The sequence below is a fragment of the Anomalospiza imberbis genome, chromosome 13 (assembly GCF_031753505.1).
Source record: "Anomalospiza imberbis isolate Cuckoo-Finch-1a 21T00152 chromosome 13, ASM3175350v1, whole genome shotgun sequence".
Classification (NCBI taxonomy): Eukaryota; Metazoa; Chordata; class Aves; order Passeriformes; family Viduidae; genus Anomalospiza; species Anomalospiza imberbis.
The window spans coordinates 19,561,064-19,588,911 of NC_089693.1; the positions used below are offsets into that span (position 1 = coordinate 19,561,064).

General features: G+C 41.0%; 1 protein-coding gene and 2 long non-coding RNA genes across 5 annotated transcripts in view; 2 read left to right on the top strand and 1 right to left on the bottom strand.

Annotated features, from left to right (window-relative positions):
• Nucleotides 1–25,944, top strand: part of PEAK1 (pseudopodium enriched atypical kinase 1) — a 112,145-nt gene extending 86,201 nt beyond the window's left edge. For all 3 annotated transcript variants that reach the window (XM_068204408.1, XM_068204410.1, XM_068204409.1), the window contains 3 exons: nt 1,669–1,865; nt 9,004–9,752; nt 18,592–25,944. In XM_068204408.1, coding sequence (XP_068060509.1) covers nt 1,669–1,865; nt 9,004–9,752; nt 18,592–19,746 — 2,101 coding nt within the window. In that variant the 3' untranslated portion in view covers nt 19,747–25,944. The remainder of the gene's footprint in view (nt 1–1,668; nt 1,866–9,003; nt 9,753–18,591) is intronic.
• Nucleotides 7,951–18,598, bottom strand: LOC137482172 (uncharacterized). The gene is made up of 2 exons (XR_011003913.1): nt 17,472–18,598; nt 7,951–8,225 (listed from the first exon to the last, which is right to left on the bottom strand). It is a non-coding gene; the product is annotated as an uncharacterized lncRNA (long non-coding RNA).
• LOC137482171 (uncharacterized) lies at nt 11,160–14,308 on the top strand. The gene is made up of 2 exons (XR_011003912.1): nt 11,160–11,861; nt 11,893–14,308. It is a non-coding gene; the product is annotated as an uncharacterized lncRNA (long non-coding RNA).
• Nucleotides 25,945–27,848: the final 1,904 nt, after the last annotated feature.

Consider the following 27,848-nt stretch of genomic DNA (forward strand, 5'->3'; position numbering starts at 1 on the left):
AGTATGTTCTTACCTCACCAAGTGATACTAAAAAGTTACTTTGAGATGTGATAATTCCTGGTTTGTGGCAATGACAGAACTGTGAAGCTATTAGAATCTATTTCTTCCTAAAGAAAACATTCCTGTAGAGGAATGCAGGTATGTATATTATTTACAGCAACTACAAGTCTTCAGTTAAATTATCCTGAGAGCCTTGTTACTGCTTTAATTTTATGTCTGCTTTACTCTGAAATTACCGAGGTTAACTCTTTAATGTGGATATATTTATGGCACATGGAATGTTCTTCACACCATTCCTATGCATGGTACTAAAACTGAACAAAAAATGGTGTGCTGATTAAAGATTACATCTTTTTGAACTTACGCCGTTTTTTCTCTTTCACTAACAAGTTCTAATGAGTTTGGTTTGTGTCAGCCTGCAGTTAAAATTCATGAGTCTGAGCAGAAACAGCATGTGCTCACTGCACCGTCCTGGGTCTTGTCATGCACAGCATTGGCATGTTGGAATCTTTGTACTTGGGGTTGCTACAAGATTTGTGTCCCAGGATTTTCAGGGTTTTGGCTTTGCCATAGACATATGCCTATCATTTATGTTAACTCTTTGTGGAAGTTTGAAATCCTTTTCACAAAAGTTAAGTATCTCTACAGATACATGACATGCTGATCGTTTTTTGATGGAAGTGTGTTACTCCTGTCCCTAATGGAAGTCACAAGTAGTTCAAATTCTTCCTGATGTATTTGGTCAGGCTGTAGTAATGAGAACTAGCAAACAGCACATATGCTCTTGAGATTTGGCCTGTAATGAGTATTTGTTTCTGCAAGTGAGAGAACATAAAGGCATGGAAATATTTTTGCTCTGACATGTTTTTGTGGCATCTTATTGATAATTGCTGTTATATTTTCAGTATGATTGTGGGGTTTTATTAAATCTCAACATTTTTTTCATGCATATAATGCACCATTTTTAAATTATACTGCAATAAATATATCCATGGAAACCAAGTAAATGCACAATTTTCAGGGTTCTGTGCTATAAGTCATCACAGTGTGATTAAAACTTCATAGCTAAGAGCAGGCACAGAGGAATGTCTTCAGTGCCTTTTGCAGTTGGCCTAATGCAGATGGATTTTAATGGTGGAGAATTTTCTATGGGAAAGAGATTATTAGCCTAAATGAGGTCTATTTCCCAGAGTCAGTTCCCAAAATCCTACCAGGATATGAAAATGTTATCACTGAAGTTTTATGCATTTAGTGGGACTTAATCCCCCTTGTTATATTTGTTTGAGGCACAATTGTTTGCACTGGCAAAAAGCACCCTAAACTCTGCTGCTGTCCTGAGTCCCACTCACTTTACCCAGAATCATGCCTGCATATTTATGAGTACGGATGTTGATGGTAGTCAAGCTGTAAAACATTTTATTGTAGTTTTTATATCAAAGGCATGAACTGTTGTATTATAGATATTATTATAATCATGATAATAGTAACTAACACGTTACTATTTCAGTCACAAGTTGTTTCTTCTCATTGAGGAAAATAAAAACTGTAGATAATTGTTCTTAGAAAAGGAGGGTGAAAGAACTTACTTCTTTCCCAGCTCATTCCCCTTCCTGCAGATACTTAGTGCCCAGCTTGTGTCTCCAGGTGACGTTGTTGTGTTTGTTTCAGTCAAGTGCCTGATGACCCGGCCCTGGAGGAGCTGTCCCCTCGTGTCCCCAGAGCTGTGTTTGTGAAGCAGGACAATGGGGGCAGCGCCTCGGTCATCCCGGTCTCATCCGCCCGCGGGCCACCAGGCGAGGAGGAGAAAGAAGAAGCTCCAAATTCTCCTGATCTGAGTACCTGCAGTGCTACCTACAGCAATTTAGGTGAGTGGACAGGAACTGGATCACATTTTGGATACCTTTCCAGGGTGTGAAGAGCCTTCTCTTCTGAACAGCTCAATACATCTTCATGACGGTAGCTTTTAATGCCTAACTGTTTAATATTGATTTACAAAAAATACAGATATATAGTCTCATTCAGAGATCATAACCAAGAAAGTGAAGATGCAACAAACTCAAAGGTTATTTTTCCTGTAATTTAAAACGGTCTTTTAATTGCCCTTAGTGATAAACATCTCAAATAATTTTTAAAATCAACATTGTTTTATCTCTTTGGAGGAATTTTTGTCAAAGAGGTTTAAAATACAGAGCAAGCTACCTCATTTCTTTAGAAGGAATAAAAGAAATTCAATATTTTTCTAAACTTCATCAAAAGATGCAGCTTTTTATTTTAGAGCATCAATAACCACTAAAATATTTGTACCCATCTTCTGTTGGCTGAAACTGTTCTTATCCTAATCAGAGAGTTTACTTTTGGTCCTTCCCAATGAGATATGAATGTCCTGAAGGTACGACTCAAAGATTACTGAATTCCTGACTCATTAAAGGGATCCCTGGATGCAGGGCTTCTCTGGAAGATAAGGGAGCGAGATAAAGCAGCATCTCCTGGTGCACAGGATCAATATTTTCAGCCTGATTTTCTGAAGTGTTTTGATTTGCAGTACTGTGAATTCAGGGATACCTCCAGCCAGGTTTTCTAGAACAACAAAATCTCTCATTTATTTACATTCCAGGATATTCCAATACATGGTTTTTGAACATCCCAATCCTGTAAACACAGCAACTTATTAAGCATTTGACCAAGAGTAAAGTGATTGTGTTGAGATGGCTCACGAGTACAGGGGGTTTGGCATGTCCACACAGGTTTCAGGGATCAAGGACTAAACTTTAAACCCTCAGGTGCATACATTCCTTAGACAGTCAGTGAAAGTGTTGCATTTTTTTGCTTAAATGCGAATTAGTGGCAAGCTTATTAGTGCATTCTACTATTAAAACATTAATTAGGTGTTGTTTATGAAGCATAAGGAGGAAAAATATCCTGTCCAAGTGTGATGCTAACATCTACCAAGAAACACTTCCTCTAAGGAGGAAAACTAAAATCTGTATCATTATGGTGAATTACTCATAGATCTAATGAATTATTTTCAATTTAGTGAGATATATGTCTGTATCTATATTTGCTGTATTTAGAAGACATTGCAGACAGAATCCAGGCAGTTGAGTTCTAGCTGCATCAGAACAATTTGTACCATGTTTATCCTGTGCAGCAAAATACCATCAAACACTGGAACAGTTTGCTCAGAGAAGTTTTGGAATCTCTATCTGTGGAGATATTCACAGCCCAACTGGAGAGGATCTGGACAACCTGCTCCAGCTCACCCTGCCTGACTGTCTCAAGAGAGCTCTTTTGTCTGTCCTGGCCTGTATTAGTGCTGTTCCCAAGTCTGAATGTTTCTTTTTAAAGCCATAAAAAAGTCAACCCCTTAGCAATTTATTCAAAATCTTCTCCTCACCATCGGTTCACTTGGAGCTGTGCTGTCTCCAAAGTAACCTTTTGGTGTGAAAGGGTTAACTTAGCTCTGGGGCTTGCCTGGCTCTGGCTGGGAGAGCTGCCTGCTGGTAGGAGCACTGCTTCCCTAAAAGGCACTGAGCTCCCTGGCTGCCCTTCAAAGGCTTTCTGCTTTATTCAAGCAACCTCACTTTCTAGTTCAGATGGCAACAGAGAGATTTCTAGGTAGCAAGGGAGAATAATTCCTACTTGTTTTCACATCTTGCATCACCTAGGCAGCAAAGTCTTATCTCTTACAGAATTAACAAATACTGGTATGTGAAACTGGAAGAAAGGCTCATAGGAGAAGTTACATCACATTTGACTCTTGCCTCAGCTGCAATTAGAGTTGCAATGCTACAGTTTGTCGTTTGTAGAACACATCACGTGAACATCTCAATTTGCAGCATAATGCACAACGTTCACCTTTTAAACTCATCTGATACATATTCCTTGGTTTTTATTAAAAAGCAGATAATATGTCTCTACTTTGATAAATGGCTAATCTTCAGTTCTGACATGTCATGATGCCTTAGCACTCATGAAGTGTCATGAACAGAAATAATTGCAAGCCTTGGTAAATTTTCATCTGCAGTCAGGTAATAGTTTATATCAGGTACTGCCCTCAAATATTTTCAGTTTGGCCTTCCAAGAGACAAACCTTACAAAACAGGATTCTCCTCCAGGAATCAGTACAACATAAAAGAGTTGGGGCTTTTATGAGATCCCACTATGATGATAGGATAGGGTGTGTTCCTGGCTGTAGAAATAGGAGGAAACTTGAGTGGGAGAAGAGAGGTTCTTGACTGCCATGGTCACAGTTCTGGTGCCCACAGTTTAAGAAGAATGTTTGAAAAATTGCACAGGCTCTAAAGAAAAGCTTTGCAAATGCCTGGTATTGTGGCAAGCACTTCATAGGGACTAATTCAGAGTCTGAATCCATTCAGCTTATCAAAGGAAGAGTCTGGCTTGATCGTGGTGTGGGTGAGCGGAACTGCAGTGAGGGAGACCTGTGGTATCAACTGTTTAACAAAATCCAGAGGCTGCCACTTGAATCAAGATGAAGAAACAAATGTTCAAATGTGTAAGGGAGGGCTTGGATGTTTCTTTTGTAAGTGGTTCTTTTATTGTTACAGAAGTTAATTCAGGTAAGCCCTGTAACTGATGATAAGAAAGACAAAGCCTTTCCTTTACAAATCTTTAAATTGTTCTGTCTTTGTCTGAATTTGTTGGGGAAATTGACTTGATTGAATTTGCATGGCTGTAAGTAGATTAAGGTATTCTCAGTATACTCGGGATAGTATTTCTGCCATTGAAAAAAGAATAGGTTATTTCATTATCAGCTGTTTTTCTCTTTACACCTAAAGAAATGGGGGGGAAAGGAGGCTGAGTTTCTAGGCTTTGTGATTGCTGACACTGGAAAAAAAATCCCAATCACAGTATCTGCCATGGGGCATCGCCTCAGTCAGTCATTTAGACCGGGGCAGAAAACAGTGCTTTAGCCATGCTGTAAATAAAGTAATGAGATCATTGTTGATGAAAACTGACAGTTCAGTGACAGACAGTGATTATAGCATCAGTCTGGTGCATTTTGTATAGTACATAATTAGCACAGGTAATGTCTAACATGGTGCAATGGAGAGTGGGCAGCAAGACCTGACAAGTCACCAAGCAAACAAAGTGAGACTTCTCTTACCAAGAGAACTGTGTTACTAACCAAACTACTAACCAAATGTTAGCTTCCCTTTCTCTACATGTATAATCATTCTGGTGAGGTTTTTAACCATTCGATTAACAACACATGTGTAAACAATGGAGGATTTAATGCAAATCTGTGTACAGGACAGTTTTATAGAATAGTGGCATACATGGACAGCATTTATTGGAATCGGGGCTGTGAAGCATGCTGGTAGCTTTTGCTGTGGTTGGAAGGTACTTGATGCATTTGTGGTTTTTTTCATGGTTTGGTTATTTTTATCAGTCAGGATAAGTGTTTATTAAGGGGTGATGTCAGATTTGATAGTTTCAGCAGCTAACATAAATAGGCTGCAATATAAAGTCTGATGATAAATCAGTTACCCAGAAAAATTAAACTTAAATGCCTTTCTCAGATGTCTTTCAGAGTTTCAGAACTCTGCATGGTATCTGGAGACTTAAGCATTAATATTTAAATAGTATAGTGAGATTCTATATTGGAAGATCTTATTGAACTGTAGAATTAATCAAAGCTCTCTAGAACTGTCCTGTCTGTAAAGAGTTATTTTTTTTCTGTCATTGAGCAGTCTGGAATCCATTTCAAAGATCTCTCAAAGTGGTAGCTTAATATTGTCCCTGTTCTTCTTCTTCATTTTGCCTCCCAAGAGCGTGGCTCAGGCTGAACTTGCAATGTTGGAGAGTCTGTGCAGTAGGTAAGGAAATGACGAGTTTAAGCATGCAAGGGGAGAAGGAAAGGATAGGCAAGAAAAAGAAATTAATGCTCTGCTAGCATTTCTATGCAAAATGACATTCTTGTGCCTTTGACAGGGACAACATTTAAGATAATCTTTTTCTTGCTAGGCAATGATTTTATAAAAATTGGGCCGTGTCGTTTCCTGCCACGCTTGGGGAAAGCTGAGCTGGAGACTGGCCCAATAGCTATGAAAGAAATGTACAGTGCTAGAACTCAGCGTAGAAACAGTGCAGACATGAAACTTTTCAACTGGATAATACAGATGGTTAGATTTCAATATGGAAAACTTGTTCTTGTGGGAAGAAACTACACTGTAACATAGCATGTTATACAAACGCATTTTTTTCTCAGCTGAGAGTACTTGAAACAGTAACTACAGAATGACTTGTACATTCACTCTCTGGAACCTGCCACCCACTCCAGACATCTGAAAAAGCAACTTCTGGTTATGAAAACCTTCTCCAATTCTGTTTGGATGTCACAGTGCCGGTAGCTATGCAAAAACAACACTGGTTGCAGTCTCAACACTCTCCTCTGTGTGAGTGGCTTTTGGAGGATGGAGTCATTAAAGCAGACAGGAAAGAAGAGAATCGAGCAGAAACATTGTTATAAATCTTACCTTTCCTGGAGAGGGCTGCTGCCGCTGCTCGGGGTGTGCATCTTGCTCTAATTTGCTTCCCCGTTTCCCTCTAGGACCTGTGCATCCTTGGGTTAGCAAGTCCCACAAGCAAGGCCTGTTAGCAAACTGCCTCCTGAACAGTGTCTCTGTAAAACCCAGCAGTCGGGCTGTCTCAGCAGAGTGGGGAGGAGGGTGAGGAGGAGAAAAGAGGCAAGTGATCTTTAGCACAGTGTTGCTGGGGAGAAGTGCATAGGTCACAGATTTTGTAAGAGTGAGCAGTTGTGGAAGAGGACACACGTTTGCATGAGTAAGAGAATTGGATGTCAAGTAGAAATGAACTTGTCTTAGGATTAAGCAAAAGGCATCTGGATGTTTGTCTGGCACACAGACATCGATTCTGCTTTTGACTTGGAATCATACCACACTTCACCTCTGCAAAAGGAACTTCAGGACAGAGTTCCTGTGGTGCCCAGCTGACACCAGAATTCGGTGCTGCAGCACAGCAAAATTCGCTGCAATACAAAGGAGCAGTAGGGTTCCCCAAGCCCTTCCAGAGTTACATTTTTTTCAGCAACCTTTACAATAATTTGCAGTCTTCCCTGAATATCAGGTACGTACAAAACTGATAGAATTTCCTGCTCAGAACTTGGTTTTTTAAACATTGGAATAGCCAGGCTTATCATTAAATCCATAAGGCTCTTCTGAGGGTTTCTGGAGCTTAAACAAAGGATAGGGATAGAACTTTCATTTGGTATGTTGTCTCCTTGGAATGATTGAAAAGAGAACGACTGTTAAAAAAGCAGAGTGTAAGGCTGTTTTGTTTGAGGATACATATAAAAATATGATCCTCTCTGATCTTCTGAAATTAGGAGGTGTATTTCAGCTTTCTGTCCCAGCAGTGCAGGGTTTGGTACATCCTGGCCATGTGGATTTCAGGTTCAGTAGTGTTCATAAAAACTGTAACAACATATATTAACATGCAAAGGAAGCTAATATTTCTTTCTTTTTGCAAACTGCAAAGTCATAAATTATGAATTATGGATTGAAGTGATGTAATTCAGATCTGAATCTTAGATCCCCTAGTCTTCCAGTTTAGTCCTCTCTTTACGAGGATTTCGTGGGCTTGTTAGTGTTAGGTTAACAGTTGACTCTGATCTTAAAGGTCTTTTCAGCCAAAATTATTTTATGATTCAGTACGTTACAAATAGTCAAATAGTTGTAGTGTCTGTTCCCTTACTAGAAAAGATGCTCAGCTGCAATTATTCAGAGTATCCATTTCAGGTCTGCTATTTTCAGCTGTCAGAGTTGGCTTCCTACCTTACCATGACAAGTCAGTGAACCTCCCAGGAGAAGTAGAAAGCTTATAAAATAATTCCTCTGAAAATAGCAGTTGATTGGAAGGATCTCATCTTGATATGAGTAACAACAGTTTACTTGTCCCAGAGCAGTGAGCTGGTCATTTGTATTGTGTGTTTATTAGTTTTTATTCTCTATTATATTATTGTCATTTATTTATTCTGGATTCCAAGGACTCTGGCACTTATGAAACATAAACGTCCTTGATAAAAGCCATCCAAAATACATGACAGGAAGTTTATCTTCCCTGGATTCACACAAATGTCTGAAACTAGAAAATCCCAGCCTGTGTGTACATAACTTGCCATTTGGAATCTCTTGAATGAAGCCGGGTCTGGTAACCTCTGAACGTAACATTGCCAACAAAGGTACCTATGGCAAGGTAGGAAGGCAAATGCATTAGAGAAGTTACAGTCAGGGGGAGGGCACAAGATTTAATTGTAGGGTAGAAACTATTTCTGTCAAAATATGATCCTGCTCTTGATGGCAGCACACTTGTCAACTTGAGTGAAAGTTGGCTTAACTTCCTCGATTTCACTGTGTGAATCTGCTGGGGCAATCCTGACTGCCTTATGTGACCACCAGAGTATCTAAACTGTGTTATTTGTGTCTGGCAGTTTCTGGGTTCCATTCTGAAATAGGATTTTTGCCTGTCTAGTGCATTTCCCAATTGTTTTATGGACTGTTATCTACCCTTGGTTTTAGCACATTTGAATAGAAAATAAGGAATAATATTACAGTCAGTTGACTGCAGAAGAAATTATAGGACACTGGGTGTAATTGCTGAAACTGGACTTGGCCAAAGCGTCGAATTGAGGTTTGGTTTTTGCTTGCAGTTCTTATCATTGGTCTGCTGGATGTAAAATGGCAGCACTGCTAGCACTGAAGCTGATTTCACTATATATGCCATGGTCAAATCAAGACTGGCTGGATGTAATTAGATATATAATGATGATGATTTAGTCATTTACTTTCTAATTAGTTCATCTTTTCTTATATGTATCTAGGGGTTTTTGAAATGTTGGGGGGAAGGGGCAGGTCCTAGTCAGGGTTTTGGGGGTTTTTTGCCTTAAACTTCTTTGCAGAGTGCCAACAGGAGCAGCACATATGAAGTACTTTAATCTTCTCTTACTATTATCTTATTCCACAGGGCAGTCCAGAGCAGCCATGATCCCTCCGAAACAGCCCAGGCAACCCAAGGGAGCTTTGGATGATGCCATTGCCTTTGGAGGGCTGGCAGACCAGGAAACAGTGAACAACTTGCAGCCAACACCACCTCCACTGCCAAAGAAAACAATTTTGAGAGCTAACACAGAGCCAACTCCCCGAGATCTCCAGAAGCAGGCTCTGGAGAACAACCTGTGCATCATGGCCAACCCCACCTATGACATTGACACCAACTGGGAAGCAAGCAGCGCCTGCTCCTCAGTCAGCCTGGAGCTCAAGGTCCTGGACAACGAGTCGGGAGATTCCTTGGACAGGCCGACAGAGAAACTGAGGGCAACCACCTCAGCGACGAACAGTGTTTCCAGCCTAACCACTATCAGTATTAAGGAGCGGTGTTCCAGCAGCATGGAGTCCCTGACGGGGCGGCGCCTCTCGCAGGCCAAGCAGGGCCGAGGCGTGCAGAAGCCACAGAGACAAGCACTTTATCGAGGCATCGAAAACAGAGAGGAGGTGGTGGGCAAGATCCGGAGCCTGCACGCGGATTCGCTGAAGAAGCTGGCGCTGAAGTGTGAAGACTTGTTCATGGCCGGGCAGAAGGACCAGCTGCGCTTCGGGGTGGACAGCTGGTCGGATTTCCGGCTCACCAGCGACAAGCCGTGCTGCGAGGCGGGCGATGCCGTTTACTACCCCGCGTCCTACGCGAAGGATCCCCTCAACAACTACGCAGTCAAGGTGAGAGGGGCTGGAGGAATGCTAACCCGAGGGATCGCTGGCAAAATGTGACAGCAGCCATACTCCGCAGCACATCCCCGAGTGATAGGCCTACTGCTGGCAGAGGGGTGACAAGTCAGGCTCCCAAGATACAGGCTCTTCCTTCTGTCCACACCCATCCGGGGCATTGGTACCCGCTGTTTAATTGCATGTGTTTATTGCAGCTCCAAAATGACTGAAAGAGACGTCAGCGCATCTTAGTCTTTGCTATGGTCACTGCTTAAGGACATTTTGAAAGAAAACCTGTATTCTTTTAATGTGTGTCGGCAGTTTTTTGGGAACTCGCAGTAACAAAATCCTTTGATTCACCTGCATGCAGAGGAAATTAAATCATCACTCCTAGTTAGGAAAGGTTTCCTAAGAAATTGAAAAGTTCTCTATTTTCACAGCCATGTAATTTTAAATCAAAATTCTAGGGTAATAGACCTTTCTGTTCCCATACAAGGTCTTAGATTTTCACCAGTGCTCATTACCAGCCTTTCAAAAGCTCTGCCTAGCCACCAGTGTTTGCCTTATAAATTCTTCAGCTATATTAAAGAAATAAGATTTACTAGATTTACTGCTAATGTATGAGTGCCTAGCTGGCAGCTGTCTCACCAGATATTGTTATTTCATGGACTTTTATATAGGTTCCTCTTCCTGAGTGCTGTATCTCTGCATTTCTCAATGCTTATCTGGTAGGAAGATAGTGAGAAAGACAGCTGAGACTCATAGCACTGTCAGGCTTCCTGTGTGACCTTGAGTAAATCACTGAACTTCTGACTCCTCCTTGTTGAAACTGAGATAAAACATTTATTGCCTGACACAGATGTGTGAGGCCTGAGCGGTTATTCCTTATATTTCACATTCTCACAAGGGTGGTGCTTTACAGGAACAAAATGTTGTTACCACTCCCGCATGACTGTTTACAAGTAAGATATAAAAAACTGAAAGGTAAGATTGGTGCAGCTAATATGTTTTTCTGAGGCCTGAAGAGGTATCTTTGTAATGCAGATATCCGGGTCTAACCATTTATATTGCGTTAATTACTAAGGACTTCTTATTGGAAAAGATGTGAAATGAAATATGGATGTCTTGGAGCTGCCATGTCCAGTGGTACAGAGCAGCCAAGGAGAGCCAGACCGTGGCAGTCAGCTGTGGTTCAGAATCAGCATCTGGCATTGCTCGTGGCTGGCTTGGAGGGTTTTGCTTTATTACAATGATGCAAAATGATTGCTTCTAGGGCCCAAAGTGGTATTTTTCTATATGGGCAGGCTTGAGTTATCACTAATGTGATATCTCTTTGCACATCACAGAGGTGCCTTTAAAATATTCCCTGACAGGCAAGACCTGTGTCATTGGTCTGTTATCTCGTGTCCTCTGAAATACGTTTCTCATGTAGAAAGCCAGAGAGAAGGAAGAACAGCAGGGTAACATGGTCAAATAGGTGCTAAATTTTCTTTTTCATAATTCAGGTTTCTTAAAAATGGTTATCTGACTAGCAAGGTTTATTGCATTGTAATAGATGCAAGTGAAGTATCCACAAAATATCCTTGAGCTGGAGGTCTCCAGGAGCTGTTGTGGTGTTACGATGAGAGGAAAAGTTCCTCTTGAAAATATCCCTCGGGCACTTAATGTGATAGAGGACGGTGTTGGCCCCAAGTTGATCTTTGCCTTATAAGCCATCGGTCCAGGACCAGATTTGTCCAAAAGCTCATAACCACAGATTGCTGTGTCATTACACAGAGATTTGGGGAATTTAGCTGAAACAAATATGCTAGTTTTTACTACCATGGGTGCATTTAGTGTGAGCCAAATTACATAGTAATCTACCTTCAACAAATAACCTGTGTCTTCCTGCCACTTTAAATCCCTCGTCCCCAAAACAGGGTGGAAAAAGCAGTGAGATGAAAACTACTGGAGTGCCAGTTGAATCCAGAACAGTTTTGCTGTTATTTTGGATCAAGTCTTAGAAATACATTTTGAAAGTGTATATGGAGCCACATCTCTGGATGGTGTAAATTAATGTAGCTCTTTTGAGTTTTGCAGAGCTACCCAAGCAACACTGGCTAACAATTCAGACATTTAAGAGTTTTATGTTTTTAAACTTAAAAAACTTAAGAGTTTTATGTTTTTACTATTAGATCTGAGAAACAATGTCATAATGAGATTTTTAAAATTATTATTCTCTTTGTAGAAAATCAGAAATTCACCCCCAAACAGTGCTAATAGTCTTGATACATAAAATTGGCATTTTAATATTCTATCTCCAAAAATATAATTTAGAAAAGCATTGTTAAAAATTCAGCTTTGATCATTTAACTACTGCTAAATTAAATTTAGAGCAATGAATGATTTGTAGAGGTGAATGTACCAGTGCACTTTTCCATTCTGGTGTTTTCACCAGTAAAAGATGCTCTGATAAATTTGGTGGAGAGCTAGCACAACTTGTTCTTTTGGGGTGGATATAAGAGGAAACATTCATAGGGGTGTGTTGTTTCACAGCACTTTATTGTGCTTTTTGCTTCAACTCTCACCTAACCTGCTAGTAAACACCCAGTGCAAAAATAGCTGCAGGAAGCCATGTGGAAATTATTTTGACTGAAACATTAGAAATAAAACCGGTACGTAAGTCATGATCAGAAAAGTACTTTTTCAAATGGAAACATGTAGGTTCCCTTTCAAGAAAGGTTTCCATAAAATTCCAGACCCTGAGGTGTTTTTCTTTCACCTAAGTGCAGTACCACCTTCTAAGCTGTTGGTAGATCTGGGGCAATATGGATAAACATTCCCCTGAAACCACAGTCTTATCACTAATTCCAAATATATGGTGAAAAGGTTACACCAAAGTAAAAGCAGCACAGAGCAACAGCTCTTTGGACACAGCAGACTGGATGAGTTCTCTTCTTAGTGTCCTGACACAAAGTGAATAAGGCACTGATGTGGTAGGGACGTCTTTTATTAAAAAATAAATAACTTAGATTACTCGAAAGGAATAACAGACAATATAACTAGTGTGTCAGTGACATAAACTGGTTCCACTTTCAGAATTAAACTCTCAAAGCAGACACTGTCCAGTATCACAGGCTGACTCACAGAAGCCATGATTCAGAGTCTAAATAGAACAACAGCCATAAAACCCAGCTGTCTCTGGCCACAGGCACGTGTGGCAGTGCTGGTCAGGTGGGGTAACAGGAATTGCAGAGATGTAAAGAGCTCAGAAGGAGCAGTTCAAATTTATTGCTTTGATTGCTGCAGGGCAGCAGAAGTTCTTCTAGCAGTAAAACCTTAGGATTTGTGGTAGGGTTTGTGTCCCAGCTATAAAACATGGGAATGCAGAAGTAAGCAGCACTGGGCTGAACTTGGCTGGCAGTTTTGTATTGCAGCTGACAATTACTTCCTAGTCATGTTTAGTTTGTCACAGTGTGCTAAAGTTGTTTTATTTGGTAATTCAGCTGGAGCTTCCTGTCAGAAGCATTGTTAAAGGTTGTCCCAGAACTTTGTGCTTCAGATCAAAACAAAGCAATGTACATTCAACTTCCAGCCCATTCCCAGTTCAGTCACAGCAAAACAGAATTCTGTGTTTTGGCACATCATTAGAAAGTCAAAGCTGTATTCCAAGGCCAGATCAAGAAAATGAGGTCAATCAGAGATCAAACTGGCCTCCTTGGAAAACAAGGTTGTGCCAAGAACAAGCTATCAATTTGGGATTAGCAAGCTTTCATTCTACACAGAATTTCATTTGCAGTTGTCCCTCTGTGCAATACAACAAAGTGGCACAGATGGTACAGTCTTTGTGATCTTCTGTGTTTCTCATTTTCAGCACTTGTAAATTCATTTCCCACAATACTCGTGGTGCTTTAAGTTCACTGTCAGCGTGTGAAATGCATGGGACAGAGTGGAAATGAGATTCCCTGCTGGGAAAGTGAGAGTCAGCTGATGGCACTGTAGGCCACGGGACTCGTAAAGGAAGAAGAAAAGCTAACGCAAAACATTTTGTAGAAGCTCTGGAATGTTCAAATCTTGCTTCTTGGGCTAGGAGCACTGAGGAAAATTGAAATGCCAGGGTATAAAGAAACCTGTCCTGTCCCTATAAACGTGACAGACATTTAGTTCATGTGGATGCATTAAAGAAAATATACATGATGACAGTGCATTCCAGTGAAAAGGAGCATGGATACTTTGCATTCCTTCCTACTTGTACTCTCCTTTTTTCTCATTGCTTTCTTGCATCATATGGAAGGGTTTTTCACCAACATTGCTTCATCTTTTGAACAACCAGCCCTTTATCAGCTCATGAAATAAGGCTGGCTAAGCCCTTATCAACACCTTCCTTTCAGCTGTTATCACATACCATATCTTCATATCTCAGCTGGATGTATTTCATTAAAGCAAACAGTAAATGAGTCATTGATCCTACTTTCTGTGTTAGTGTTTTAGTCAAAGTATTTTCACCTTTTCTTCCTGTGCCAAAAAACAGGTATTCAGCATACTCTATATGTAAAAGGCAACAGGATTTCCATCTTTTTGAGTAGATGACTGGAACAGACCAAAGTTTTAAAAATGCAAAGGAAACTAGGCTATATGTTTTTTCCCAGCTTTGACACAGAATTAACCATCACAAGCAGAAAAGCAGCTCTGTGTGCACTTCTTTAGCAATTCATTACTAGCAGTTGAAAATACTTGCTAGGGAGGGCAATAAATTTCACAATTTGTTCCCTAAATTTTTTCTAAGTCAGTAAATACTGACTTCAGTCACATAACTTAGATTCCAACTCAAACAATTTTGAAAGTTTTAAATCTTTGTCATTCAGATGGTAGTTTTAGGTGATAGTGGAGTTATTCCAGTACAAAAGGCTTGGGTGAGAATAATTACCTATTGATGGTCTTAAACACCAGTATTTACTACTCTATTGCAAAATGGTAATATAAAGTAGACTGCTGAGTAGAACCTGCAATGTAAAAGAATCTGAATAGTGCAGTGTAAAACCCCAAGACTTACCTGAAGAGAAGCTAGAACAGGAACATCAGAGCACTGCAGGTCTGTCTTCTAGAAACTGCTTTATGAATTCAGACAGGTGTCTAATTTGTTATCACACTCTGACTTTGGGTGCTGCCTCCAGAAAGCCCAGCTTTCCCTTCCTCCTGACAGTTGCAGACTGCCCGGTGAACAAATTTTGGTGTTTGTGTAGTCAGCAATTTAATCAGCCTGAAATAACCCAGCTGCCTCTTCCACTTCTCACTTCACGGTGTTTGTAAACAAAAAGCAAGAAGCAGAAAATACATCTCAAGTCAGGTCCCAGCTCTCTTGTCTTTGTAGATACTGAATGCAGGTTCATGTACCCATCTACTTCTCTGTATTAAACAAGAGAACTGGAAGTGTCCAAAAGCCATCACTATTGGCCATTTGTGGGATTAGAGATTTTTTCCCTATATTGGTTAGATTCCTTAAGAGGACAATAAGGAGGGAAAATCTCTTTTAATGAATGCTGTCATTTTAGTGCCGGTTTTAATTATTATACTATTTAGTATTTAATGTCTGATTTGTTGACAACTTATATTCTGTTTTATTGATAAAGAGAGGAGTCTGAAGCAAGACCTCGTGAAATTTAAGAACTGATTTTGGGGAAAGTTTGTCCCTGCTGTGGCTTCCTACTTTAGAGTGGACAGTGCTCTGAATGTTTTCAAGAACACATGGAGTTAGTAATGTAACTTATTCTTCCTGCAAAGTGTTCTGAGGATCATCGGACACAAAGTTTTGTTCTGCTGAATGCTGGAGAGGCCTCAGCTGCAATACTGAATTCATTATAGGTACCACTCTTCAGAAAGATGTAATACAGGGGGAGAATCCAGAAAAGAGCAACACAAATCAGAGAATTAGGAGTAAAGATAGGAGAAGTAAGGGTTGAGTATTTTCAAAAACAAACAAGATGGGAAAAGTTCCATTTTCCCCAGTTGTAAAGGTATCATATTCAAGGATGGGAATCAGGAATCAATCGTTAGCCAGTTAGCTAGAAGAAGGGCTGTCACTTAAATTTGAAGTAAAGTTGACTTAGGATTGACTAGTGGAAAGAAAAATAAAGAAGATAAAGAAGCAGAACTGCTTGGGGTGGGTTTAGTAGGCTGGACAGGTGTTTCTCAGGGATGACCAAATGGATGAGACTGGCCTTGCAGGCCACTGGCTCAGGAAAAACATCCTCTGCACCAACAGCTGGATGCCTTTGGATGCAGATGTGCAGCCATTTCTAAATGAGAAGAAAGCATCACCACATCTGTAAAGCATGGATGAAAGTGTGCTTCTGTACTCTCACAGTTCTGGGATAGGCCATGCTTACTAAAATGAGGAAACCAAAGCTGATTTTGAGAGGTACAGATCCTATCTCCAACTTTACTGAAATAGTAGGAAAATGAGGCTGCCTAGAACTAAAATTAGAAACTAGGAAAAGGTCTTGATTCCTTTGCTTTTCTTTTCTTGTTGGCAAGGAGAAATCCTTTCAATAATTTTTTTAAAGAGCCTTATATTGACCCAACTGAGATGTGTGTATTGTTTTCAGAGCACATACTTTGTGGATTATATATTCCTAGCAGAATATCAGTTTTAGCTGACTGGTGGCACTAGAAATCCTCTGTGGATTAAGAAATAGAGTGCAGTAGTTAAGGCCAAGTGTGGTTCTCAACATTTTTTATCAGCAAGTAAACTTGACTTTAAAATTAAACTCTTTCCGAATGAGGTTTTTTGTTGTTTTTTTTTTTTTTTTATTAGGTCACTTAAGTATTTTTAAAAGCTAAAGGCTGAATTACAACATGCTGAACCTTTTCTGCAGTTGGAATTGAGTATTCCCACGGCTGGCTGTGCAAGAAAAAGGGCATAGACTTGAAGGGCATAGGAGATGGAACAATTTTTTTTTCCTTAATAGCTCTTCTCCCAGTCAGATTTGATACACAGCATGTGTGTACATTCAACACATATATATGAGTCTGTCTATAGAGCTTTTCTAGTTCTGTCTTCTGTGCACTATTAAGTATTTAATCAATCTGGGAACTTCAGTCTCAAAGACAATCAGCTGGCATTTTCTTTTTCTGTATAATTCAAAGGTTATTGCTGTATTTTTGCCTGTATAACCCTTGAGAGAAGGGACCGGGGACACACATGCCACTGAGAACTCACTTCACCTCTAACAGGGTAAAAGACATTTGAAAATTTAAATTAGCAAAAGCCACTGTATAAACAGGGCAAGGATCAACATTTCCTTTCATAAATAAAATTGACTAGAAAATGCATTTTTCAAATCAGTTTTGTGGGTTTGTGGCAGTTGCAAACAGGCAGTTTTAGTGTACATAATGAGTAGGGAAATGTAAGTGCTTGTGAAGTATGGAAACATGCAGAGTTTCAAAGACAAGAGGACAATCAGAATGTTGGTACAAATTTTGTCTGAGTTCCTGTGGTTATCTGACAGTGCAGTTTTCTCATCAACTACCATAAAAGATTAAATCTCCATTTATATTTCTTAACCACATAGCATGTAAAATATGAAAAAATTATGTGTGTGTTACTGAAAGGTAAGTTTATAACTTCGCTACAGAAGTTCTGAGAAGGGGAAAAATAAGAAACAGAAAGAAAAGTCACCTAATGCTTCCATTTGGGGTTAGGATGAGATCTGGGTTTCTTGCTGGTGGTGACTGTGTATAACAAGTACTGACCTTAGTTACCTGCCTTTCCTTGGTTTCAGAGATGAGCTAAGGGAAGCTGTAGCTTCATCTGGAGAGAGATGACTTCCTCTTTTTTCTTCTCTGAGCTTTGCACTTAAAACCTGTCAGTGCATTACAGCAAGTGAATGTTTAGACTCTAACCATGTAAAAGATTAAAACAAACACTTAACCTTACATGCTGTGAATGATCTCTCTGAATTTAGTAGAACTAAGGTTAATATGCAAAGGTCAAGACAGCTGAGTTTTTAATTTTAATCTGTTAATGCCTTAGAAACAGAGGCCCTTATAGGGCTTGTCCAGTGACTTTTGTCAGGGTTTGGAGCTGCCAGTCGTTATGGGAGCACAAACTATTAATAAGGATTTATTGGTAATGTATATATTAATAAGATACTTCTGGACATAAATACAGTATATATGGCAAAAAACCAAACCACATCTTGGATCTTGATAATTGATTGAAAGCAATTAAGGTACCATGCTCTACTGATTGTCCATTCATCACCTGAGCCAAGTCTGCCTGGAAGCAGCCTGTGCCATGCACACATACACCCCTCACTGCAGACACACTGCTGCAGCTCATGGATTTCAGTTCCAGTTACAATGGGCAAGGAGCAAACATCAGCCACCCAGCTGACAGGGCTTGACTTGTTATGCCATGCTAACTCAGCCATGTGCAAGCGTTTGGTCAAATACTTCATGCATATTTCTTTGTATCCCCTGTTGCTATTGATTATTTTTATCTTGTTCAAGCTTCACACAAGGCTGAGAGAACTTGCAATAAAATGATACAGGTAAACAAGTAACTGTAAAAAGCTTTGCTGTGCATTTGCCATATATCAGCTGCTGTTCTGATTAAAAAACAGAATTGCACTTTCCATTGGATCATCTATGCAGAGAGAGAGATGCCTGCATTTATTGCTCTACCGTTGCTTACCAGCCAATGAAAACTGGGTGCCTTAAGACAGTCTGCCAAGGTCAATTCATTAAAAAAAAGTTCATTGCTCATGTTTAGGCCTAGACAGAAGATCCCATCAACAAAGTACATATTAAAAATTTATATAGAATTTAGAAATTAAAGAATTATGTCTGTTCTGTTTATTTTTTCCCCCAGATTTGTAAGAGCAAGGCTAAGGAATCCCAGCAGTATTACCACAGCCTGTCTATCCGGCAGAGCCTGGCTATCAACTTCAACATCCAGCAGGACTGTGGCCATTTCCTTGCAGAAGTGCCAGTTCGCCTCCTTCCGTGGGAGGATGACGACGCGCCGGATGTGGAAGAAGAGCGGGAAGAAGAGGAGAAAGAACCTGAGCAGAAGAACAGAGACGCTGCCTCCAGCCCAGAGGCCTCCCGCAGGGACAGCCCCAGCAGGCAGGGCACCATCAGCAAGCCCCGCAGCCGCGTGGTGGTGATCACACGGGAGGTCCCGCAGCTGACGGTGGCCGACTTCGTGCGGGAGTCTGCGCCCCGCCACAGCAAGAGCCCCGACCTGTACGAGAGACAGGTCTGCCTGCTGCTCCTGCAGCTGTGCCTGGGCCTCGAGCACCTGAAGCCCTATCACATCACACACTGTGACCTGCGCTTGGAGAACCTGCTCTTGGTTCACTCCAGACCGGGAGGCAGCGCCCTGAGCCCCGAGGCCACAGAACCCAACCCCAACACTGCCTGCCCAGCCAGATTAATTGTGAGCAACTTCTCCCAGGCCAAGCAGAAGAGTCATATGGTGGATCCTGAGGTCCTGCGGGATCAGTCCCGCCTGGCTCCAGAAATCATCACTGCAACGCAGTACAAGAAGTGTGATGAGTTCCAGACTGGCATCCTCATCTATGAAATGCTGCACTTACCCAACCCCTTTGATGAGAATCCAGAGCTGAAAGAGAAGGAATACACTTGTGCTGATCTCCCCAAGATTCCTTGCCGTTCCCTCTACTCTCAAGGGCTTCAACAACTTGCCAGCTGCCTGCTGAATCCCAACCCTTCGGAGAGGATCTTGATATCAGAAGCCAAAGGAATCCTTCAGTGTTTGCTTTGGGGTCCACGTGAGGACTTGTTCCATGCTCTCAGTACATCTTCCACCCCCTCACGGAGAGATGCTATACTTCAGAACTGGCTTGATATAAAAAGGACGCTGCTGATGATCAAGTTTGCAGAGAAGTCCTTGGAGAGGGACTGTGGAATTATTCTGGAAGACTGGCTTTGTTGTCAATATCTGGCTTTTGCCACTACAGACTCACTTCATCGCATTGTGAGACTCATGAAGCAGCACTAGTTGTAGAGCCTGTTGCTTTTCGTGAAGCATCCCCACCTCTGCCCCAGCCCTCACTCCAGCCTGCACTAGGGCTCACACTTTGTACAATTGTTACAAAACAGCCTAGACATTGAAGCCAGCAACTCTGAGCAAATAGGTTCTAATTGGAGAAATTGCGTCCTGTACCAAGTATGACAGAAACTTTACTTTTTTGCCAGGCCTGCTAGGGATTGATCACATACACGACTGCATTTGGATCAGACAGTATGTAACTTGATTCATATCTGGTTGAAAAGGAGAGCAAGCTTTGATACCACTATTTCTACCACTGCAGTAAACAAATTGCCCTCCTCTTCTGGGTAGCAATTTCCTAAGTAGCATTGATTAGTGAGTAGCAGTGACCATAAGCAGAGATGGATTAGTGGTGAATGTGAGATGAATTATCCACCATGCCACAAAACACTCATTTGCTTTCACTCCACATACCACACATTTCCTCTCAGCTTAGTCAGTCCCCCCTAAGCAGGCTGTGTTCCTCTTTCCTTTGGTCTCAACCAAACAGGTTCTGATCTTTCTCTTATATTTACACCACCTGTACTTTCCCCCCCCGAATGCGGTTTTCCCACTGACCATGGCAAGTGTCAGTGAGCAGTAAGCACCTGTGTTCAGTCCTCTTCCCTCCTCCTCTGCCTCATTGCCTACCCATGTCCTTTCTAACCATGGAGCCACGATTTCATCAGTGCTGCCTTAATCGCACCATTACCCTTAGCTTGAGACCTGTGCATTAAAAAGCAGAATATGCACACTGTATCTATCCCGTTTCCTAGGCAACCTTCACCAGTCTGGACTGTTGATGTACTGTAGCCATAACCACATTTATACAAGAACAATACAACACATGGTGGACCATTGAAATTCCCCTTCCATTGCAAAAAGCACTAAAGCCTGATTTGAAATGGATGGGACATACATAGCCTTCTCTGACAATCACTGCTATGAATCAGGGATGAAAATAAAAGCCACCTCTTCTGTTTTGTTTTGGTCTGCTCTTGTCACGTATGCCATACTGCAAAGTGAGACTGAAATTGGCTTTGCAGGTTTGATGGCAGGAGATAGAAATGTTTAGAGCTTGTCTGTGTGTAGCTAACAGGCAACATGGAGATACTTTTACTGCGGACACAGTTCTCTGAAGGGTAAAAACAAGGGGGCAAAAACACTGCTGTTTCATTATTGAGGGAGCTGTTAAGTTTGGCGGCCACAACCAACAGCATCATGATCCACATTTCCTGCAGAAGTGCTTGCCTGCCCATCTCTTGCTGTTGTAACCAGTGTTTTCTAATGTTGCTATCGACAACACCCTAAAAATGGAATGTTGTCAGAAGAGCTCAAAGAGCATCACAGACAGAGTTCTGGACTAGAGCAGGAATTAGTGAGGATTGAACAGTGAGAATTTTTAAAACCTCAACTTGAAGGAGCTTTTTCACTTTTAGAGGCCACTGCTGACTTCCTTCTGTGCCCTAACAGCCATTTCCCATGGAACCTCTGTACAGACAATATCTTTGCTCATATTGGTAGGCTAGGAGTTGTTTCCCAAGTTACTCTGAAGAATGGATCTGGATGCAGAGGGAAAAGCGATCCTGAATACTCTGACCCGGGTGATGGAAAGCAGACAGCCGTAGTTATGAGCCTGTGCTTCTCTCCTATGGATCTATGTGCAATTCTTGTATTATTTTTTAAAGCTGTACATTACAGTGTTCACTTTACACACCAGCCTTTACCTGATGCTAGATCTGCAGCCCCTTCCTTTACTTTCCTGGCACATAAATGCAGATATCCATGTGTTCTTTTTATGGATTGATGTTCCGTTTTTAATTGTTAAAACTGTGAGGAATCAATTCACTTCAGCCTTGAAACAAATAGCCACTTTATACAACATATGCATTCTTGGACCACATGCATGGAAACTGAACAGTCCTGCAGGCTTAAAGTCAGCGAGAGTAGCTCTGGATCCACGCCATACATGGAGGGGTTGACGTGTCTGTGTTATTCTTCTCTGGCATCTCTCAGAGCTCAGCTGAGTGGCGTGTGGAAGCCTACATTGATTGTGCCGTAGTACAGACTGTCTTTGTTACCTTTCTAAAGATTTTTTTGAAACTTCTGGTTATTCTTTTGTTTGATTCACCTGTATCAGTGAAGGATCAGGCAAGGATAAGGATAATATATTTTAATGTGATATGTATGTTTTTCTTTCTCTTTTTGGCAAGAAGGTTAGGATGGTGGCATTGATGCAGAAAAACAGGACAGTGCATTAAAAGCCCAAGTGCAATGTGTGTAGTTGAAGTTCTTCCTCTACATCAGGAAAGAAAGTTTCTGCACTACTGCTGAGCAGCTTGTAGAAGAACCTTTACAAAGAATCTCCTGTTCCGTGCAGCCCTGCTTTGTCCGGACACAGGAGGGCAATGCTCCCATAGTTCACATACACCGAGCATGGCAAGTCACTTGTGTACTACCTACTAGCTATTAGTGACAGTGTGCTGAGCTGCCAGTGGGGCTTCTTGTTCTCCGTGGTCTGGTTTTGTGTTTGTTCCGTGGTGTGTGTGTGCACCTGACTTTCCAGCTAGCTCACATAGGCATAGGAGTAACTCTTGGACCACTTGGCATTGCAGTGGGGCAATCCCTTGAAGCCTCTGGGTGTTCCCATGTTCAGGGACACGTGTTCCCACTGTTACTTTGATGTCAACACGCACATGCAAAGTTGGATTTTGAATGTTGTACAGCCGTACGTATTAATGCAGCTGGTCCAACGCCTTTGTATCTCTAGCTATCTAACTTCGGTTTGTATCTTTTGTGATGAACCAATACTCATTTTAGCTCTGCAGTATAATCAAGCATGGATAGATGTTCACTACCAACCTCTTTCTTGTGCAGCACTGGGTAAACTTTAGCAATTTGTAATGTTGTGTGGTTTTGTTCTTTAAAAAAGAAAGAATGGCCAATGTAATCGAACCTGATCTGGCCTCAGTTCTTCCTTGAGGAGCTTGAGGCTGACTCTGCAGATCTGCCCATAAATGATGATTGCAACTGTGTTTGTGGTGGTTCTCCATCCTGGCACCAGATTGTGCCACGTAAGTACACAAGAATGTATGCATTAAACTGATTGTAAACAAATCCTAAGAATGCTACAGCATAATTGCTAAGCAAAAGGAAAAAAACCCGCTCTGTTTGTAACAGGATCCTGTGTATGGCAGGAACAAAACCCCTGGCTGTGCTTATTAGAACATACTTGAATATGTGCACAGATCTTGAATTTTTTTTTAGCAATGTCGCACTTTCAGTTGAGCTCAAGAAACAGGAAGAGCTGCAAATCTAAGATAACAGTATTGACTGTAAATATATATTTTTCTATTAATAAAAGCTGTCATTCAAATATTTTTAACATGAACTCTAAAGATTTTTCCAGTGGAAACTAATTTCTGGAAAAATCAAATGCTTATTTGAAGAATTATGATGAGTGGTTTCTGATCCTTTTAGAGCCATTAAAGCCCTCTCTAATATTACAGAGAGAGCACAGTGATTGGATTCACAATGTTTAGTGCCTTGTCAAAAACCTGAAATGTAGCTGGTCAGTTGGTGGAAATCTTATTCTTTTCATAACAGCCCTAGAAATAATACTGTCCATGTAAAGATGCAAAAGACTTTACAAAATTGAATGCTGTACTTTGTATGATACTGGGTTGATCTATTCCGTAAGATTCGTGTGAACGGGTTCTTTTAAGTTGCTTGTAGTACAGCATAAACCTGAAGTAACAAAACTGGGCTTTCAAATTTGGGATCTGGAACAGGGAGAATAACAGTGGATACCCAGTCAGTTGTTCCAGCCTGACCAGGCATCAGGAGAAGCCTCTTGCTGCGACAATCTGCTGCAGACTCCGTGCTGGCGAGGGGGATCGCTGGTCTGGGAGCAGCGGGGAGTGGGGAATGTGCTCCTGCTGGAGGTGGTGGAGATGCTGCACACCCACCCCTGGGCTGTGGTGGGAAATGCAAGCCTCTGTTCAAACAGGAGTGCTACAAGAACTGCTCCTGTGGTGATATGGAAAGTGGGTTAGTTTTGTATTTCTTAAATGGGAATTACTTATTACTAATTATCTGTCAAACCTCAGATCTGATCCAGTCAATATGCATAACCAGGTGAATATAAAGAGACTCTACTGATAAAAGCTTGCCTACAAATTTTTAGGAATGAGGGAATCCAGAATTTTCTTTTGGAGCCCCTGGAATGTCCAAATACAGAAGCCTGGTCTCACTTCAGTATTCAGACTGCTGAAATCAGTAACTCCAGCCAGGATACCATGTTGCTGCCCCACAGAGAAGAGTGCAGGTAGCATTTAGAAAAAAGTTCCACCTTACATCTTTTATGCTCCACACATCCTACCCACAAAGTATGAATGGATCATCTTGATATGTTAATACAAGAGAATTCCTACATGTTATAGAGAAAAATATATTATTTAAATAAAATAAGTGTGTTAGGGTTCAGCTACCTGCAGAATTTATTCAGCAGCTTCATACTGTAGGTCCTTAATTTTAACATGTATTTGCTGCTGAAATAAAATGTATCTGGTTCTGAATTCTTGTGCTGAGATTCCCATCTAAATTAATTTCTTTTGTTTGTAATAACAAATCCTTGTGTAAATATAAAATAAATGATCCTGTTTTTATTTAAATAAATGTTAAGTTTTCTGAGGGATACAATAGAAACTGAGTCAGACCGTTTAATGCACTTTCTTTTCCCCCTTTCTCTGAATTGACTGTTTCTCAGTACAAACAGTACTTAACTGCATGACTAGACCATCAGTTTTACTCTGATTTTGCAGAGGTGGTGTTGGTTCTGCTGAAACTCCTGTAAGACCTGGAGCACAATCAAAGCCCTTCAGCCAGCGCAGAGAGATGTGATTGTGATTTAGTTATGCAGTAAGATAACATCAAAGAAGTCAAGAACAGAATTTTAAATACCTCTATAAAAATACACCTGTGGAAATATTCTGTAAACAATCATAGTGGATTACAAAGACTTCAAGCGAAGAATACACAAAAAATACTTTTCAGAACACTGGGGAGAAATTTCATAAGGGCACCCTCAACTCCAAAAGAAGGAGCAAGTCTTTTTCCCTGCTGTGTTGCAGAGAATTTCTGGTAGACGTTTGTACGGATTTTCTTACTCACCTGGATGCAGTATTAGAAGGATGGTGATTTTGAGTAGGTGTAGAATGTAATTTAAATAATTTCCTGTAAGTCTCCTTGCATTGGTGCTCCACTCAGCATTTACCTGGAAACCACAGAATGCTTTCAGATCAAGCAGAGTTGCCAGTGAGAAATGAAATACTCAACTTACCTGTACATAAGCATTTTACCACTCTGCAGAATTTGAGAATTTGGTTTTTACTTCATACTATAAAGGTTTTTTGGTTTTTTTTCCCATAAATTTAAGGGGAAGATTTCAGGGATTTAGAAGAGATTGGAGCTTTTTTTTATATGGAAGAAATATTTGTTCATAAATATATGTATACATACATATATATATATGAGTGCATCTGGACATGTTTTAATATATATGTATGTATATGAATTTTTTATCCCAAAAGTATTCTTTGCCCCTTTTTGCTTGAAAATATATATATTATATATTGTATATATAATATATATTTTAAGAGTGTGTAAATTTTAATATAGTAATTTCATAAATAACACCTCTTCAAAAACGACTCAAAACTTCTGTTTCCTTGTCCTTTGGATTGTTGGTATTAGAAGGTTTTGCAGTTGAAATCCTTGGGTTTTTTTCTTTTAAAACTTAATTATGCTGAGCATTTAAGAACATGTTCTTGTTTTTAACAAAAGGGGGAAATTTATTTTTAAATTGGGGATTCCAAAATCAGTGAACTTTTATAAATGGGATTTCTTTACATGCCTTGAATAAGGGAATTTCTTTTAATTTCTTTTTTCAGTTCCATTCTTGTGGGTAATTTGTATTTGGAATTCCTGGTTGCATTGCTTTATCTGGTGCTTCATATTGATATTTACACATTTTTATATAAATAAGTATATAAACTTCAAGCCTTCCTTTGTGATCAGGGGCAGTTACACTCTGGTTTGCTGTGGTACTTTGCTGTGTACTCCGTGGCATTCATGTTACTGTGTAAATAAACTAGTTTTATTACACTCAAGATCAAACTTGCGGTTGCCTTATTTTTCTCCCTTCCTAGGTAATAGACAGAAACGTGTCTTTCTGAGGCAAATGCATGTGGCCAGTGCAGCAGAGGATTTTATTCCACAAGCAGCTGGGTTTGCAGCAGCAGTGCAGGTGTGGCAGGTGCCCACTTGGGCGAGGCCACACATCCCAGCTGCAGGAGCTGCCAGTGCTCTGGACACTGCCCCACCTCCCACCTCTGGCGTTTGCCCCAGCAGCCTCATCATGGCTGGCACTGTTTCAGCTCCATCTGGACAAGTGGCAGCAATAGCCCAAAAATAACCTGGCCACCAGTGGCTGCGGTTGATTGCATCAGTGTCTTGTAAAGGCCTGCTTGGAGAGAAGTGACTTGGCACATTAATGACAACGGCCACACTGGGGACAACCCTTGGCATGTAAGGAGCTGAGCCAAAGTTAGACATTTCCCTAGAATGGACAGGGTTTAAATGACCTGCTGTGAAGGAATAAAATTACTCTTAAGTCAAATTTTTACATGCAGGGACAAAGCAGGAGGATGCCTCCAAGGCAGTTGTCTGCAGTGGAATTCATTGCGTCTGATCTGTTACCTTGAAGCATCCGACCTGATGGAGGGTCTGTGGGAAACAGATGGGATAATGTGCATCTTTGCAGTCGTGCAGACACACTTGAGTGGCACTGAGATCAAACAGCTCAATTTTACCCACATTTGACAGGCAGCAATGGTAGCTGCAGATGCTGATTTATTAGCGTAGAACAGATGACACCATATACGTCAGAGCAGCACCGTGCCTCTGCATGACAATCACACTGCTCACAAATGCTCTTGAAAGAAAAATAAAACAACCCAAAAAACCAGCCTGCAGGATCTATTCTCCCCACAGTCACAGTGGCTTTGCACAGGTATGTCATCGTTTCGATGATCAGAATTAGTTGAAGTGTAACTACTACCCGCCCTTCACATTTATTCCTTAGACACTGTATGAAAGCCTTTCAAAAACAGTTTAAGCTATTGTCCTCGTCCTTTTGAAAGTACAAAGCTAGCTGACTCCAAAGGTGTCACACATAAATACACAACATGTTTAACAGCCTGACAGATACTTTGGCTTTGCCAGAGTAATCCCTGTTCACTTCAACAAAGTGCCATGGACTTCAGCTAAACAGAGTTCGATTATGCCATTTATGTCAGCGGCAATCATCACTCTGCAGGGAAAAGATATGCAAAAATAGACTGAACCCTTGTCAAGACATGATAATTATACTAGTTTAACTAAAATCTGTTTGAAATTAATTTAGTTCTGTTAGTGCAAACTCTCTTGTGGGTGTCCTTAAGCAGTTGCAGTCTGGCGTTCTCATTTCAGCTTGCGCCAGACATGAACACAAGTGGAACAGATGCCTGGTTTCAGTTGATGTAAAAATGTCTGTATCAGATTTTTCACCAACTCAGAAACTCACCCTATAGTAGAGCTATGACAAACCTTTCTTTTGTAGAAAGCCTCCCTGCATCACTTGAGCTCTGCAGGCTGCTGCTTTTGCCCCAGTTAATGAGCTTCTGTGGTGCCCCACAGGAATCACACCATCCTCTTTACCCAGAGGTGCTTTTAACCAGGCTCGCTGGAAGCAGTTCCCAAGGCAGACTGCTCTGCAGAGAGAGGCTGTAGTTTCAGTTCTGAGCTAAGGTTTGTAGCTCTGTGGAGAAGGATACACAGTAAAACACAGCGTTGGGCCTTCAAATCTGCTGCACTTGGTGCTGCCGCTGCTGTCTCAGGAGGCAGCACCAGAGCGTGGTGGTAAGCCCTCCCCAATGGAAGATGGGGGCAGGCTCCTTGCCATCAGTTCAGTGCTTCCAGATGAGCAAAAGTCATTGTCTGGCAAGCAGACACCAGGGGAGTCACTGGGAAAG